Source organism: Staurois parvus, unplaced genomic scaffold (genome assembly GCF_062004578.1).
Source record: "Staurois parvus isolate SC_StPar_1 unplaced genomic scaffold, SC_StPar_1.0 ptg000068l, whole genome shotgun sequence".
In the NCBI taxonomy this organism is placed as follows: domain Eukaryota; kingdom Metazoa; phylum Chordata; class Amphibia; order Anura; family Ranidae; genus Staurois; species Staurois parvus.
This window is the reverse complement of record NW_028317864.1, coordinates 9,926,302-9,944,513: the sequence shown is the minus strand read 5'-3', so window position 1 is coordinate 9,944,513 and position 18,212 is coordinate 9,926,302. Positions and strand designations below refer to the sequence as shown.

At 42.7% G+C, this 18,212-nt stretch overlaps 1 protein-coding gene across 1 annotated transcript in view; it reads left to right on the top strand.

Moving 5' to 3' along the window:
- Positions 1-17,252, top strand: part of WNK3 (WNK lysine deficient protein kinase 3) — a 190,185-nt gene extending 172,933 nt beyond the window's left edge. Inside the window, exon 23 of the mRNA XM_089669140.1 lies at positions 3,635-17,252. Within this exon, the coding sequence (XP_089525266.1) occupies positions 3,635-3,949 (315 nt within the window). The 3' untranslated portion in view covers positions 3,950-17,252. The remainder of the gene's footprint in view (positions 1-3,634) is intronic.
- Positions 17,253-18,212: the final 960 nt, after the last annotated feature.

Sequence of the window (18,212 nt, the reverse complement as noted above, 5' to 3'; positions counted from 1 at the left end):
GGCGCTGAGCTCTGCTTCTGTCACACTCCAGACACTTTTGTGTATTATTTTTGTTTTTTTTTTTACTTTAACAACAATCAACTTAGAGGTCCAGGGCAGTGACAGTTTGCCTCTGGTGTGACCCTGATCCCCAAAGACTCCCTTGGTATGTCTGCAGTGGGGCAAAATATTTTTCACCATGTGACCATTTCCCTGGATTTTGCATGTGGCATTCTGTAGTACTTACACTGCTTATTAGTCATAGAACACTGTCCCATGCCTATGACTGTGGTAAGTCTGGGGATTGTCATTGTACGAGTGTGACATTATTATTCTCTGCAGTCATTTCCTGAAAGGCATTGAAGATTTTAGAATAAACAAACTTAATGCTGCGCTGCTAATGTAAAGTATAAATACCAAATCATCAAACAATTGGATATGAAAACATCAAATATACATTAAAAAAGTGCATAAATCATATAAATAAAACACAATGTCCATAGAAACAAGTCTATGTGAATATGAATTAGAATGGTGAATCGTGGATATAGCTTTACACAACTCCACAGGATTTCTCACGTGCTCCTATAACCAACACCATCCTAGAGTGCTGCAAAACATGCAGGTTGTGCCAACTCTCACTTTAAGAAAATTTGAGTGCACTTATAATAATTAATAAATTGGGGTTCTTCCTCTCTCCTGGTCATCCACCAGTTTAAAACCACTGGGTACCCTCCTTCCTTTTTCTTGATCTCCGTACCCGGTTGAGCAACCGGTCTCTTTAAGGGTTGCTTGGGATCAAATCTCCTACACTCAATGGAGGAATCTCCAAACACAGACCGCAGTTCTGAATATGTCTCTTCCGGTTCACGTCTGCCTACGGCCACGTCCTATGCGTTCTATCACGCCCACTTGGCGTCATCTTTATCCCATGGCTGTTGAAGCCCATGTTCTATAGGAAAGGGGGCATCTCTGTGTCTTTGATTCCTGTGATGCTAAAGGCTAGAAATCCACTTCTCACAATCCATATCTCCATAGTCTTATCATGGTTGTTTTTTAATTCTCTAAGGTCTCCTTTGTTATTTGACCACTGCTCCCAAGTTACCAGCTTCTCTTGTGAGTATCCCTGGCATATCCTTTTATATGTATATATCTCTGCTTTTTGTTGCACGTCATCAGCCCTGTATTGCTCTGAATCCGGCGCTCTTAGTGTTAACCACAGCCCCTCCGCTTGCTGTGAGGTTTAATTGACTTGACAGCTCCGCCCACTTGCTTTGCCCATATTAGCCCACACTAAGATGGCCGCCGCATGCTCCGAACGTGCACCATCTTGGAAACCTGGTCCATGTGGTGACGCCATCTCTGTGAGCCTCCCTGCACCTCTCTGCAACTCCCCGAGCCCTGAACCAGAGTGGCAGGGATACACCCAGAGCACGGCTAAGGACTTCCTCCTCCACCGGACCTCCATTCTCTTGACATGCCTACTTGCTACCTGCCTATGTGAGTGCATTTTACCATTAAATGTGCCTGATTTTAAACCTACACTTTTAGTCTTGTAAAGGTACAAGTTGGTGTTGATGCCCAGGACTTCCTTCTTGCCTAGGCTAGTCTTTGCCTTTCACGTTAACCAGGGCATTGCTCTACCATCTCTGTGCAGCTCTGATTCATCATAAGAAAATGTTCTGGACATGCATTAGACAGTGAGAGTCTGTTTTTCTTTCAGAAAAATGGATTCCCTTCTTGTCCTTTCAGATGTGCCCAGGAAGGATGCCTTGGCTTCTGGTTTCATTGTCTTTAGCTGGTCCAGACACACCATCCTTCAATTTATGGTCTCGAGGATTAGGTTCCCGCCTTTTCTGTGAAGGCTAACTTCACTAGTTCTGGTGCTTTTCTGCATCATGTAATGGTTTCCCAGATTTGTAAGGCCTGCCACCTTGTCTCCTGTTCACACATTCTGTAAGCTTTACCAGATGGATGTTTCTGCCTCATCTGGAGCCGAATTCGGGTGTAGGTTCACTGAGCTGCAGGCAGGCCCCAGTTTTCTGTTTGCATTTGGCCTGTTAAGCTAATGTTATATGAATCAATATTCAATCGTGTCCCCTCCCCCGTTTGACAGAACTCGATGGGGCATGTTGGAGAATTTTCAGATGATCCGTGGCTTCAGTCAGTCAGCTTCTTTCAGAGTACAATATCCTGGTTTGTGGGGGGATTTCCTCATCCACTTTGGATGGAGGAATCCATTTGTGTGTTTGTTTTTTTTGTTCAGTCCAGGGGCGGACTGACAACTCATGGGGCCCCCGGGCAATAGAGTATCATGGGGCCCCTGTGTCCTTGGCCAAACTCAAAAAAGCCTATGAAAAAGGTACCAGGGGCATCTCATGGGGCCCCCTACTGACCCCAGGCCCTCGGGCAGTGCCCGAGTTTCAAAATGGTCAGTCCGCCCCTGGTTCAGTCCACTATTCAGTGTACGGCCAGCCTTTACCAGGTTGGGCCTGCTTGGCCTCAGATTTTTTTTTGCCGAATCTCCTGCAAGTGTCAGTATAACTCAGATTTAAAACTTTGTGATTCCTTCAGTGAGTACAAGAATCCTTTTTTCTCCAGTAATATACAGGGTGATATTTAGAGACCAGTTTTATTGCAGAGAGCGGATACTGCTCTACGCCGATCACCGTAGTTGAGCAATTCATAAAATAGAGGCTACAGTGTGGGTACCTTGATGCCCAAGGCTGCAAATAGCACTCCATCATTGAGTAAGAGGCTGATCACATAACTGTGACAGGTAATGTGGATGGTCTCTCATCCTCCTCATTTTTTGTTTGCAGTACATTTTTGAGTATACAAAATGAAGTCACAACGTCAAGCCAACATATTTTCTAGTACAGCAATACACAATGGAACATGACATATGACACGACATTCAAAAAAAAAAAAACCAACCTTAGTCAGAAATTACACATCTTGACAGCATACCATTAAAGTTCTTCGGTAGTACCTGGGGGAGAAGCTGAAGAGTATTTGGGCCCATCAAACAGATAAGGGAGGCATGGACTTGAACCTCATATAGAAGTGGCATGTGGGAACCGCAAACCAAGCAGTCGATATGGTTCGCTTCATATGGCTATAGTTGTGCCTGTGCCCTGTAGTAGGTATGGGACTGGGGAAATTCCCCAGCCTAGAGGATTACGGTGACCAGGCTGTGGGTTTGATGTAAATGAACAGGGAGAAGCATAGTGCAGAGTCTAGAAAGAAGAACAGAAAAGAATAAAGGGAGAGGAAAAGGGAAAGAAAGAAAGTGCTCTTTTATCATATGAATAAGGCTTTACTAGAGTATTCAGGCAAACAAATTTCTAAACACATTTGTAAAAGACATATCTGTTCTTTTATGTGAGGTTGTGTTTTTGGCCACAGTAACCATACCCCTGCTTTTTAATTGGTCCTGTTATTTTTATGCAGTGTTTGCCAACTTTTAAAAACAATTGACTAATTTTTTGCCAAGCAGAGTCCACTTTTCATTTTGTAGGGATAGAAAGAAATTTAAGCCGATTTAACTTGGTATTCTACATATAGTGAATGAGCAAAACTTTATTTTATTTGGCTTGTGGATGTCTTTTTCCAATAACGTTTTGTATTTTGTTTGCATTTGTTTCTTTCCTAGAATTCATCAGCTGCCCCTGGCTTCACATCGACCTGGATGCCCACGATATCTCCGATTCACGGGACTGTTCCTGCTGCTATTTCTTCATCTCTTGTACTCCCCAACTACCCAACAGGAGGAATTCAATCATACCCTGTATCACACACCTGCCAGTTCAATGCAATAGGCAGCACTGGCTACCCAGTACAATGGCCTACCCAGACACCGGGACATCCCTCACAGCATCTTGCAGCATTCCAACCTGGAATCGGGATGCAAGCATTTCCCTCTGCTACAGCCCAGAAAGCTGCTACAATACCAACATCCCCCAAATGAATCCCACAAAAGACTTTGGACTGTTCTCGGGGATTCATCCCACCATGCACCCATGCGCTCTTGGTTTAGTGGTTTTTAGCCTACCTGATTGAGGAATGGCTGTGAAGCAGAGGGGGCTATGTTGTAATTTTCCCCTCTGTTTTGGGGATGTTTTTCTTTTTTCTTTTTTTTTTTTTTCCAGTAAGTGCTGTGTTGTGTGAATTGGATTTCTAAGTAGCCAATCTGCTACGTCTAGTCACTCTACAATGTTATTCACTTTTTACATTTGTTGTGGATGAAAAATTCCTGGTGCCATACTGGTTTATGAATGTTTTCCAGCCTACAACAGAAGCTGCAGCCAATCCAGTTATTGGGTGAAATGTTAAGGGGGATAATTCACGTGACTGCGTTCTCCAAACAGCACCCCGGCCTTTTGTACAGGGTTGCATACCGCACAACCGTATCCTGTCTTTTTACTGGAAAATTTCATTATGGCTTCACAGTCTCTTATTCCCATGTTTGGTAATTGGTGCAAACAAGGTTCCTCAGACACCTATTTTCTGTTCTTCATTATTTTGTAAGATGGGAAGTTTGCTGATGGTACACTATTATGCCTTTTTTTTTTTTTTCTTTTTTTTTTTTTACTCCACAAAGAGAACATGACAAATGACTCCATTGTGGACTGTTCTAAAGCAGTGATATCTTTTCACCAGCTAAAAGAAAAATGTGAATGGTTTATGCTGTTGTACGACATTTGTTAGTGACCTCTTCCACATTGGTTAAAAAAAAAGTGTCTGTTATATGCTTTATTTTTTTCATTGCCTTTTCATCAGTGACTTGGGTTTGCTGCCCCTGAAATGGGGGCTGTTTGATTTGGTCAGTTCTTGTAAGGCCTTGCTTTATTGTACAATTTTTACAACTTCTCCAGCTTGCATGTGCTACCCCCCCCCCCCCCAGTACCTGTAAAACAAAGAGGCCTTTTAGTGTCTTCTGTCTTTAGCACAACTGCTGCTTCTGCTTTGCCTGCAGACTTCTTGCTGTGCCTTTTGGGGGATATTATTGCCATCTCTGAATAAATAACCTGTCAGATTGTCTTTCTGTGCTTAGACACAGTGTATGGGCTAAGGCAGTTTTAGTTTAGCTTATTGTAGTTAAGTTCTATACTTGAATTTATTTTTTTTTTTTGCCTATTTTGACCCTTTCTGCTTGTATTCTTCTTTTCAATGAGGGCTATTATCAATACACAAACAACTCTGTAACACAGAATGTCAACTCTTTTTTATAAAACCTGTCTCTAATTTTTTTTTGCTTAAAGCAAAGCAATTCTCAAACTAAAATATCTGTCCAATAAATGGCTGCCTGCAAAAAAGACATGGGATGCTCAACTCTCCTGCCAACCGGCTAAAGAACCTAACTAGTCTTAAAAATGTCCCCTTCAAACGCCTATTCTGGTTAACCTATTGAAAAAAATGATGTATACACTTACCTATTCTCAGTCCGGTCCAGTCACATGATCACCTGTGTCGGTCAGTGGCAGCCACAGGGGAGAGGAGAGAGGCATGCTCAAAAGCGGCAAGGAATGCCTGGGAGTGGTGACATCACCCATAGTCTGCAGAATGAAATGGTACTCACAAACAGCGAATAAAATCAGGCATGTAAGTCCTCCAAGGGACTTCAGAGACAGGAAGCCAGCGCGAATCCCATCATGGGGGTAATCACTCAGTACAGCTGAAGCGTTTTGAAGGCCATGCCTTCTTCATCAGAGCTAACTGGACTTACATGCCTGATTTTATTCGCTGTTTGTGAGTACCATTCCTTTATCAATAAATTTTGGTTACAAGGTTGTGCGCTTCTCGGTTTTGGTTTCATTCTGCAGTATTGGTCGGGCTTCCCCAGCCTTGTGTGGAGCTGCACAACCTTTCATGCACTGGTGGTCGCTTTTTCTGGTTTTGGTTCCATCCATTTGCCACCGGCCTGAGTCCTGGAGTGCAGGAGAAATCATTATTTGGTCCATCACCCATAGTCTCCCATGTCCCAGCTGTTGTTAGCGCTCCCTCCTGCAGCAGCTGATGACTGACAAAGAGAAGCCAGATCACGAGCTGGGCTGGAGCGAGCTGAAAATAGATAAAACATATATATATTTTTTACACTGGTTAGTCAGCATAGGTGTTTGGGACATTTTTAAGACTAGTTAGAATTGGGCTGGAATTTTACTTTAGGAATTTGACACTTCCTGGAGTGTCAAATTCCTGTCCTCCCATTGCCCATTACAGTAGTGATTTACGGGCCAGTGGATTGAACCACTGAGTGAAGCAGGGGACTAGGAAAAGAACAGACCTAAAAGTTTTGAATGCTGATGTGTAGCTGGTGGCTTCTATTCGCTACTGACGAGACTAGGCAAGAGAAGAAGTGAGTGTTGTTTTTCTTCTTTTGCAGGCAGTCCTTTAAGGGACATATTTAGATTTGCACTTTAAAGCAAACCTGTCTGGATCGAAATAAAGGGGCTGCCATTGTTGGTTTGTTTTTTTTTGGGATTCAAGCTGTGGGATTGTCATTCTGATCCTTACTTTGCTACCTGGAAAAAGAATTCAGCTAGCGAAGTGTCGGGACACCACGTATTCTAAGCACTTGTTTCTAGGTCGACAATTTACCAAGTTGTGAAACAAGAGGAACGATAACAGCTTCCATAGTTTGTACCTTGAAGAAACCTCTGCAATTACAGCTGCTATATTTCTGTCCCCCCGGTTCCTTGTAAGGGTTGTGTCACATGAGTGCTCTTCATACCTGGGATTTGTACCTAATTGAAAGTTGCATAATATCAATTCTTCCTGGACCATCTCTGGTTGGAAGTCAGTGGAAACATTCTTAGCCCTTCTGACATGCATTGTTGTTTGGGTATTTAAAACCTCTATGGATCACAGACTGAAAATCTCTGAGGACCTTGGCCTAGTTTAATGTAGTAGCATGAACAGTTTTGAACAGAGATTTACTCCAGTTAAGGAGGATCTATATTTCAAGAAATGAATCCATGCTTCTGACTTTCTGTAGTAGCACACACACTTCCCCACTACCAGTCTAAGCAATACTAAGACCTTTTCTCTATATTGCATTTGGTGGACTGTCCATGCTGACATGAGTGCTTATAAGAGCATCAATGCACCTGGATGACTAAAAAAAAAAGCTGGTATGTTTATGGTGTCATAGATAAACCAAGCAGGGGGCACTTTGTTCTTGCTAAATGGGAAAGAAACAGAGAGGTCCACTTTGGAGCAAACTACATTCCCCAAGCATATAGCTGTGACAATATCATCTTGATTCTCATTTCACTACCTGGAAGAATCCAACTGGTAGAGTGTTGGGATACCACCTATAAACCTTTGTTCAAAGTTAGCAACATACCAAATTGTGAGCCAAGGAAATGGATGACAGCCCCATAGTTTGCACTTTGGCAATTTCAGCTGCCATATTTCTTTCCTGCTCAGTTCCTTGCAAGGTCCTTTTCACCAGGGCGGTGTATGGCCAGTTCTGCAGGCAGGATCCCCTGCTGAACCGAAGTAGAGCGGGAACAGATGTCACTTTTGTGATATCCATGTCTGTTCAGTGTCTATGAAAAAAAAAAATCTGAGCTTTCCATGTTGGATCTGTGGGTGGCTGGATGTAAACAGACTTGCATCTGGGTAGGCAGACTACCTCCATCACTCTTAGGTCTTGAAAAGGATGCAGACTATTTCCGTGTTGTTTTTTTGTTTTTTCCAGACCTGGATGGTATTGGAGGCAAATGGATGTAAACACTGGCATGTCCTTTTACGTCTGTCTGTCCATAGACTTACATGGAGCTTCCGCTTAGATCCTCCTAAAAAACTGATCGGCCCAACTGTGCAAAGGGGCCTTGGAGATGTGTCAACTGAGAGCTTTTCATGCCTGGAATTTTTTTTTTCTAAATGAGTATTTTTGTAAATTGCAATATGTAATTTCTTCATGGACCAGCTGTAGATGGAAGTCTATGGAAACATTTTTATCCCTTAGACTTTGGAACACAAAGGGGGAGATTTACTAAAACTGGGGCGCTCAGAATCTGGTGTAGCTGTGCATGGTGGCCAATCGGCTTCTAACTTCAGCTTGTTCAATTAAGCTTTGACAATAAAACCTGGAAGCGGATTGTTTTCTTTTCTCTTCAGTTTTAGTAAATCCCCTCCAAAGGTTTACATACATTGAAATAATATCAGAGTAATAAATCCAAAGTGTTGCCATCCTGATTTGTTTCTTATAAGGAGATCAGAGTTTCCTCTTTGTTGGCCATTCTCAGGTTTCTCTCATTGGATAAAAACTTGAGTATCTAAATGTGAAGTGATGGATAGTGACATTTCATGACTTTTAGGGCAGATAGTCTACACATCACTTCATTATTCAAATGTGAACGCAAGCTCGTAAAGGTTAGCTCTGGCTGTATAATGTGTGTTTTTTTTTTTTTTGTTTAAATCTTTTTCCTTCTATTAGTAGAATGTATCACTTAAATTTTTCTGCCGTAATGGCCGCATCTATTTTCTCCCCCTCGTATGAGTTTGCTTGTAATCATTTTATTTTAAATCTACCTCGTCTTGTAGTGCCCATCCTAGACAGAAAACGTTCACCTTGACATGGTTTCATCCATTAGAAGAGGGTCTTCCCATTATTTTCTGCCTTCCTCTAGACTCTTCCTCTAGCTGATTGGCTAGAACGTACTCTTAGCATTTCCTCAATATCGCCCGTGGCCTTTTCTATAACCACGAGACAACTGCCACGCAAGAAAATCTCATAATAGGGAAAGATTATTTCTTACTGCTTCCAGAAAGACAGCTTTAGCAGAAGGTTTTCATTGCAGGACATTGCAATGTACAATATCAGTTACTCCGGTAAATTGTTAATTTTTATTTTGTGCTGATATGTTCAAAATATTTTGTGATGAGTGTTTCCTGTCGTTATTTAAGAGGACTATTTTGTGTAAAACAGGGATAGGTGAAAAAGATTGCATTGCATTTGACCTTGGTTAACATTTTCTTTGGAGAACATGAGGTTTAGTTGGAAGGGCATTCAGTATTTGAATCCATCAGGAATATAGGATTCCTTTAGAAGGAAGACTCCAAGAAGCAAAAGAAATCCCTGTTGATTAACTGTGACACCTTTAGCCTACATGCACACGGGTGGTTTGGGTCCATCTGTGTTTAATCCTGTTTCTTGTCAGGTGACAGAGAGGCGCAGGTGCAGCTTCCAACTCCGCTACTGGTAGCCTGTCAATGTTTGATAGACTGAATTACTCAGCCGCTGGATGCGACTGGAAGCTATAATGAGCAATACTCACATTTATGGCCGTACGCGCTCAGGGACGTATCCCCAAAATGCAGGAATTCTGTGTTTGAGGAATATGTCCCTAAATGCAAATACCACTCACTACAGCATCCAACAGCCATGTATTTCAAAATCTATAACAGGCTGCTGGCAGAGGGGCAGTACCAAGGTCGGACTGACCATTTGGAAACTTGGGCACTGCCCGAGGGCCCGGGGTCAGTAGCGAGCCCCATGAGATGCCCCTGGTACTTTTTTCATAGGCTTTTTTGAGTTTGGGTCCCATGATCCCCTATTACCCGGGGGCCCAATGAGTTGTCAGTCCGCCCCTGGGCAGTACACTACACCTGTTTCCTCTGGGCACATGAAACCAATGGGGATTTGGCGCTGGCGTGCCAAACTGCCCGTGTGCAGGAGGCCATAAGTGTTACCAAAGAAGCTCCACCATTCACACAGCTTCCTTTTCTTACCGGACTTCAGGGCTAACATTTTCATAGATCACAAGGAGTGCTTGGCATTGCAGCACGTTACTACAGCTGTTTACTATGGATCCCAAGGTATTCTAGTCTGATTTAAACAATTTCCAAGGGGAAGGTGACGGGTAGGATTTGCAGGCCCCTCTGTGGTTCACACATATAGGCAATTTCTCTCTCCCTCAAAAAGTCCATTATTGGCAATTCCACCTGCTTCTGGTTCAGATGAATATTTTCCGTTGATGTACCTTTTTAATTTAATACGTTTTTCTTTTGTATTCAGTGTTATTTGTTTAGGAAGAAGTAGCAGCATATTGTTAGCAAGCTGTTTTGCAACCATAAAACTGTCAGAATGGAAACAGAGGAATGAAGAATTCTTAATGGTTTTTGTTACCTTCCCTGCTTTGAAGTGTTATAGAAAGTTCCTTTCAACTATTGTCTTAGGTGTCCTTAATTTGAAACTCAGTCCTGCAGGTAAGGGAGAGTGGTAAAGTTACTATTCGAGTCTAAATGTGAATTTGCTATGTTGAACCATGTGGTTAGTGAATGTTAAGGGGCCCAAACATGTGGAAATAGAAAATATAAACTTTTTAAAGGATTGCTCACCCAGCATCAAATTTCCCCTGCTGAAAGTTGTAGTCTGTGGAATCCATTGAAAGCACGCAGCCATTGTGGGTCAGGACTGGTCCCTTTTTTGTTTGTTCTTCTTCAGATATACTGAACCGCAAAATATTGTAACAAATCTGTGCAATTCTGATTTCTGTACCATGGAAATGGTTTTTGGGTACAGCATTGCACCCATTTCCGGGTGGAAAATAACTTGACTTGCAACAGCTAAAGTGGGCAGTCCATTCCATTTTGGTTTGCATATGTGTCACCGGGTTTACCAGCAAGCTAAATCATAGTTAGGATCCCTTACATTTTTGTACTGTATTGTACGCTTCTTGTAAAGGAAATTCCCCCCCCCCGTGTCATTTTTAGTCTCTTTTTTTTAGGCTGGCCATACATAAGATTTTTTTCAGGCTGAACAGATTCCTCCATCCACCCTCTACAGCTTGGATGGGTGTAAAATTCACTGTTTTCAACACCAGCAGCTGTCAGGATACCCGAACTGTGGTTGCCTCTGATTGGATGCAGCTGCTGTTTGGCTGGCAATTTTCCACCCAGCCCAGGGGTGGACTGACCATTTGGAAACTCGGGCACTGCCCGAGGGCGCGGGGTCAGTAGGGGGCCCCATGAGATGCCCCTGGTGCCTTTTTCATAGGCTTTTTTGAATTTGGGCAAGGACACAGGGGCCCCAAGATCCCCTATTGCCCGGGGGCCCCATGAGTTGTCAGTCCGCCCCTGACCCAGCCTCTTCAATTTTCAATCAAAGGAGGTCATATTGGAGGGGGCAACAAAGCCAGCAAAGCTAATTTTGGCTGGTTGATCTAGAACCTGCTGAAATTTGATTAGTATATGACCAGCTTTATGGTTTTTCTCAGTTAACCCATTGCCATCTGCCACTGCATCCCTTTATAAAGTTCTCAACGTTGGGGAGCAGGAAGGCTTGGCAATCACAGGACCACTGTGATTGGCTGCCACTTGATTGGGAGACAGTCCCACTGGCCACTGATAGTTAGTGGGGGCTGAGAGCTGTCATTGACAGCTGGGAGCACGCAAGGAGCGCACTCTTATAGGCTGCCCAGTGACTCATATGTGCAGCATGTAGGTGTTACATCTCACCCCTTTGCACCTTCCTATGTGTGCTATATGGGCAGCAACAGGTTAACATAACTGCCCAGCAAATCCAGTACTGATCTGCTGTGATCTAACGCTCTGCTGTCACCTACCAGGCCCTGCATCTCCATCCTCTCCCTACATTTTTGAGAGCCAGCAGTCTCTTCTGTTTCTTTTGCTGGCCCCCTGATGTGGCACCAGGTCCTTCCTCTTTCAGCTTCTATGAGGAAGCTGATGCCTCCTGGGAAATGTGAAATATATCCTAGCAGGCATCAGGAACAGGACACTCATTTCTCTTTGCCATTGTGATGGTTGAAGTTTGGTCAAAATAGCTCCAGTATCATTCATTTACACTTATCGTGCTCGGGTCCCTTTCACAACCTATACCTAGCATGCTTTGAAGATAAGAGAATGAGAACCAAATAGTAAATATTACTATTTAGTAAGGGGGGTGGGGGGATGTGCAGAAAGTGAGACTTCATTTAAACTAACCTCTATAAAAAAAATTAACACAAAAAATCCCCCCAATGCATAAAAAAAAAAATACTGTAGATATCCCCTTCCCCCCAAAAAAAAAATGAAGTAAAACCAAATACTGTAAATCTACTTCAAAATATGTTACAATGACAATCGAACATGGCTGCAATTACAACAGGAATGTGACTCTGCCCAAAAGGTAAGCTTGGCAAGCAAGTGCAGCTGACTGCATTGGGCTTTGTAGTTGTAAACGTGAGTCTACATTGTGAGGAATTCCCCTAGAAAAGGGGGTGGTTGTGTTGATCAAAGGCACATTCACATGGCTGATAAGGGCTGGACAGTGGCAAGAATCAGTGTATGGCTTACAGGTGAATGCAATCAGCTAAGGCCAAGAATGACAGGCTCTGCAGCGGACTGCAACTGTTTGCATGTGACCGCACATCCAATGTTATCCCCCGGTCACATCAAGCCCGACTTTGAAATTGTAGGACTTACAGTGAAGTTGCATGATTTCAAAGTCAGGGGAGCATGTCGATTTCAGGTGCGATTTGTAAGACATCTGACACAGATGTCTATGCAAATCGCACCAAAAGTAGTGCATGTACTGCTTTGGAAATCGGTGTGGCTCCGATCAAGTCGAAACCGCACCGATTTGACCGCTGTAATTGCAGACAATAGGGTGCGACTTGGCATATGATTTGCAAGTCGCAGCCGATGTGACCGGCTGTTGGGGGAATATGTATCAGCCGCACTCCACTCTTCACTTCTTTTGCCATATTTATTAGTTCTCAACAGACTGGCTGCATACAGCAATGTCTCCACCTGGGAGTCAGCTTTTCTTGACGCGTTTCACCACTCCTGGCTTGCAAGGACTTTCCCTTTATTTGTGAGCTGGCCAGGAGTGGCGAAACACGTCAAGGAAGGTTGGTTCCCAGATAGACATTACACATCCATTCTGTTGATTACAGTAATGTCTGCACCTAGGAACCAACCTTCCTTGATGCGTTTCACCACTCCTGGCTTACAAGGACTTTCCCTTTCTTTGTGAGCAGGGCAGGAGTGGTGAAACGCGTCACGGAAGGTTTTCTTTCCCCCAGGTGTAGACATTGCTGTATGCATCCATTTTGTTGCTAACTAATACAGCAAGATGAGCTACGAGTGGAGTGCGGCTGATGCATTTTTTTTTTTCTTAATTCTGAGGGTGAGTGTAGACAGACTACATTGGCCGGCACCCCATGTGCAGGAGGGGGTCAGATTTGAGCAGTGCTGCAGATTTGGGTTTGTTTCCGCACGTCTAGTGGTTCTATGCAACTAAGGACAGATGAATGGCCTGTCACTGTCTGCATCCAAGGCCGCTCATCTGTCTCTAGCTGCATGCAACTGTTGGATATGTGAATACTTGCCTACACCCACGGACAGCTGCGGGCCCGTGTCATTGATTTGTACAGGCTTCCTGTCTGTGGCTGATCACAATCTAACGTTGATTCTTGCCGCTGTCTGTGTGAATGAGCCCTTAAACGGTTATAAAACTTGTAACACATTTTGAAAGGAATCTGTTTGTTGTTTTTTTTTTTTTGTTGGTTAGTTATTTTAGCCTCTGTTCACACTGCTGCACCCCCATTGTGCGTTATCCAGTGCGACTTGCATGTGATATTGACGTCTATGGGACTCTTAAGTCACACTTAAGTTGCATCAAAGTAGCACAGAAACCTTTTTAAAAAGTCACTGAGACTTGAGCCACATTAAAATGAATATGTTTTCACTTGTCATGCGTCACAAGTCACACCAGGGTGAAATAGGACTTATTGGGGCATGTCGTCTGAATTTGTGTCAGGTATTTCCTTTCTTGTTCCTGTTGCATCTTTCCCGTGTAGGTAGAAGCCTATATACTTGAAAACCCACGCAGACTTATTCTGCTATTTGTTTTTTTTTTATTTGTTTAAGAAACTGAATAGATACTGTAACTTTATTTGCTGCGCCCCCCCCCATCCTTAAGCACAGAAAATATTGCAGCAACTGAAGCTGAGGTTGTTCATTTTTGGGGTCTCCATGTAGCGCGTTTGCTGCTCTGGCAGCTCAGAATATTGTGTTGTAGCATTGGTCTGCTGACTGTGCATTTTATTTCACCGTACTGTGAGGCTTTACCATGCCGGTAATTGATGTTTTGGTGGCTGCTATAGACCTGGTCATATTCAAGTGACCATTACTTATCCCTGTTAACATGTTTTGGGTTTTTTTTGGCAGTTTTCTTAATTGTGTTCTAAGGTGAATGTTGCCTCGTGGAATGTAATCTTAAATATCTCATTCTTCTCGTTTCGCTCGTGAAGCCATGTGAGCAAAAAAAAAAAAAACATCAGTCAGTTTTTTCTGTGTTCCAATCAGTCTCCATCAGTGGTTTGAGTTGATCAGAACAGTTGTATTTGGTGTTTGCTGCGCTATACGGTCTCTTTGTGCGGTAGGAAGACTTTGTTTTATATATATATATATATATATATATATATATATATATATATATATATATATATGTATATCAGGGGCGGACTGACAACTGATGGGGCCCCCGGGCAATAGGGGATCATGGGGCCCCTGTGTCCTTGGCCAAACTCAAAAAAGCCAGGGGCATCTCATGGGGCCCCCTACTGACCCCGGGCCCTCAGGCAGTGCCCGAGTTTCCAAATGGTCAGTCCGCCCCATATATATATATATATATATATATATATATATATATATATATATATATATAATGAGTTAACAACTGGAGGAATGCCATGAACCAAGAAGGGTGAAGTCTTTGTAAAATTCCTCACATTTTTATACTTTGCCATTTGAGCTTATAAGTAGTTTTGATAAATTGAATCATTTTGCTGTTGATTAGCAAAGTTTTTCCTGTACCAGCATCAAGAGCAAAGCTTTATTTGTAACATGCAATGGTTTAGGGTCATGTTGACATTTGCCTTCAAGTGTACATGTAGGACAGTGAACAAGTTGGCCATAAACAGGACAATTTTTGATGCATCTAAGATTTTGGATACTGCTTACTAGAATATTTTAGTTTTATATGGGAAGAAGGATTTGAAATGACTGCTGTGGAGCAAGACAACTCTGTAGCTTTAGTGGAATGCAGATCTTTGGCTGACCATACACTTAGATTTCTCTTGTTTAGCCCCACAGGCTAAATTAGAGAAATCTATGGATTCCTCCATCCACTGTACAGTATGGATGAAGGATTCTGCCTTGCCGGTTATTGTATTCTGACAGCCAACATCTGTGGCTGTCAGAATACTCAGTTCAAAAAAGGCTGCACTGCTCAAAGCTCCGTATCGCATTCTCTGGTCCTTCACTGCAACAGGTGCCGGTTTCAAAGGGCTCCTCTCAATCAGGTTGTATGGGAAGGTAGAGAACAAAACCGCACTCAGCAAATGCCGAATCGTTGCATTTATTCAATATACCAGGAGTCTGAGACACGTCCAAAGCAATTATCCCAACGTACCTGAGAATGTCTGAAGAGTGAATGCTGTAGTGTCCTCTGGCTGAGGACTTGAATGTCTTAAATCAAGGAATATGTCACCAGCACACGAAGAAACTCCATTAAAAAGGACGCTTCATTGAACGATCACAGCAGAAGATAGTGACGTTTCAGAGCCATGCAGGACTCCTGTATGATGACCCCTGCCTGATGAAGGGGTCCTGCGTGGCTCCGAAATGTTGCTATCTTCTACTGTGATCATTCAGTAAAATGCTGATTTTGTTTTTAATGGAGGTCCTTGGTGTGCTGGTGACATATTCCTCGATTTGAGACTTCTGACATAGTCCCTGCTGACGTGTTTCACCCCAAGTGGGTGTATTCATAGAGATTACCGCTACGAAAAAGCCCATTTGGAGTGAAACACGTCAGAGTTGTGGCTTAGGGTGGAAGCCTGTACATTGGATAAACTCAACAGTTTGACATTTGCTGAGTGCAGAGTTTTGCTCTCTAACTTTCCATAGTCTTTCAGCGGCTTCAATCACTGTTGGGCTGACAGTTTTCCACCTGGCTCCTTTCATTTTCAGATCGAAGGAGGTCAGGCAGAGTTTTGCCGAGAAGGCCAGTTTTGGCCGGTTCTCTTAGAATTGGCCAGTGTATGCCCAGCTTTCAAGCCTTCCCGGCACATGATTTCCACTCTATATGGAAGTACCTAAGGGCATGTTGCAGCTTCTTCCATGAAACCTACAACACCTAGCCTAAGGTAGGTATCTCATAATAGAGATTTATTCTACCACAGCTGTCAAGTCCCCTGCTATGGACCTTTGTTGGGAGTCCTGTTCAGTAGAGGTGAATGGTGCTCACAGCAGATGTGACGGTGTGGCAAACAACAACAACATGACCTGGTTGCCTATACCTACTCTAGGTGTCTAGTACCAGACATGGCTGAATGTTCTCCCCAGCCTGACCCTGAAATTGTTTTAATAGCAGTTGTAAGACTCTGACACTGTCCTCTCTATAGGAGTTCGAGATGTGTAACATCTGCCCAGGAGATGAAAGGCGATCATCTTGGTCTCTCTGCTCTGAGATCCTCTGAGGAAGAAGCATAGAGCATGGTTGGCCAAAGATCTACATGTGTATGGCCAGCATGAGCACCTAGTTGTGAAGGCAAGATACCGTTTCACTGCTGAACATTCTAGGGTTTTTTTTTTCACAGTGAACACATTTGTTTCTTTTCCTTTTTATTTTAAACGTTTTTTTTTTTTTTTTTTAATTTCTAATAATAAAAAGTTGCAGCTGTCCATGTAGTGAAAAGATGCTGGTTGTGAATTATAACTGCTGATTTAGAACGACGTTAATGTACACAATTTTGTTCCTGTCATTTCCAAACTGTGAATATTTTTTTTTTTTTTCCACTTTACAGGGATTTGTTCAGAATGTCTGCCCCTCTTTCATTCCCCTTCATTCCTTTACTGCTGGAAACCAAATAGCAGTGAACATTGCAATGTTTAAAGGGCCGGAGCTAAAACTGCATTTCAGTTCTGTAGAAATGGCCGCTCTGGCTCTCTCTGTCCCCCCTTCCTTGCCTTTTTGTATTATTTCTTACAAATCTGAACAGATCCCTGCTTTAAAATCTACCAGTGGTTTGTGTTTTATACATAATATATATATTCTTATTACAAGTACTGTGTTTATTTTTGAAAGTTTGTCTTTTACTGCAATATACTTATGTTTAGAGACGCAGCATGCACTTTTTTGGGGTATTTTAGAATACTAACATTCCATCACTGGAATTGTAATAATTGTTTAACTACAGGAGGGTCTTGTAAAGTTTGCATTAAAAAAAATTCATTAAACAGTCATTATTAAATTGTGTTTTTGTATGTTTTTCTGAAGCAGCTGCTGGACGTTTACAAACGACTGGAGAACATTTGTTTCTTAAACAGGGGTTAAAATTTTGAGTCCAGACCTACTAGCCGGTCACAAAACTTACTCTCCACCAGTTGCCCCACCCAACCTTGCCCAGGTCTGCCCCCAACCCCACCCCCGGTCCTCCCCAAACCCCACCCCAGGCCCACCCCCAACCACGCCCCCTTAAAGCTTATGAAATTACATTTTTCGTTAGAATAAATAGTCCAAAATATAAAACTGTACACAGTAATGTATATCCCAGCTCCCCTGTACTCCATTATAGTGATATGACATGTATACAGTAATGTATATCCCCCTCCCCTGTACTCCATTATAGTGATATGACATGTATACAGTAATGTATATCCCAGCTCCCCTGTACTCCATTATAGGGATATGACATGTATACAGTAATGATTACTGTATACATGTCATATCACTATAATGGAGTACAGGGGAGGGGGATATACATTACTGTATACACGTCATATCACTATAATGGAGTACAGGGGAGGGGGGATATACATTACTGTATACACGTCATATCACTATAATGGAGTACAGGGGAGGGGGGCTATACATTACTGTATACACGTCATATCACTATAATGGAGTACAGGGGAGGGGGATATACATTACTGTATACACGTCATATCACTATAATGGGGTACAGGGGAGGGGGGATATACATTACTGTATACACGTCATATCACTATAATGGAGTACAGGGGAGGGGGGGATATACATTACTGTATACACGTCATATCACTATAATGGAGTACAGGGGAGCTGGGATATACATTACTGTATACATGTCATATCACTATAATGGAGTACAGGGGAGGGGGGATATACATTACTGTATACATGTCATATCACTATAATGGAGTACAGGGGAGGGGGATATACATTACTGTAT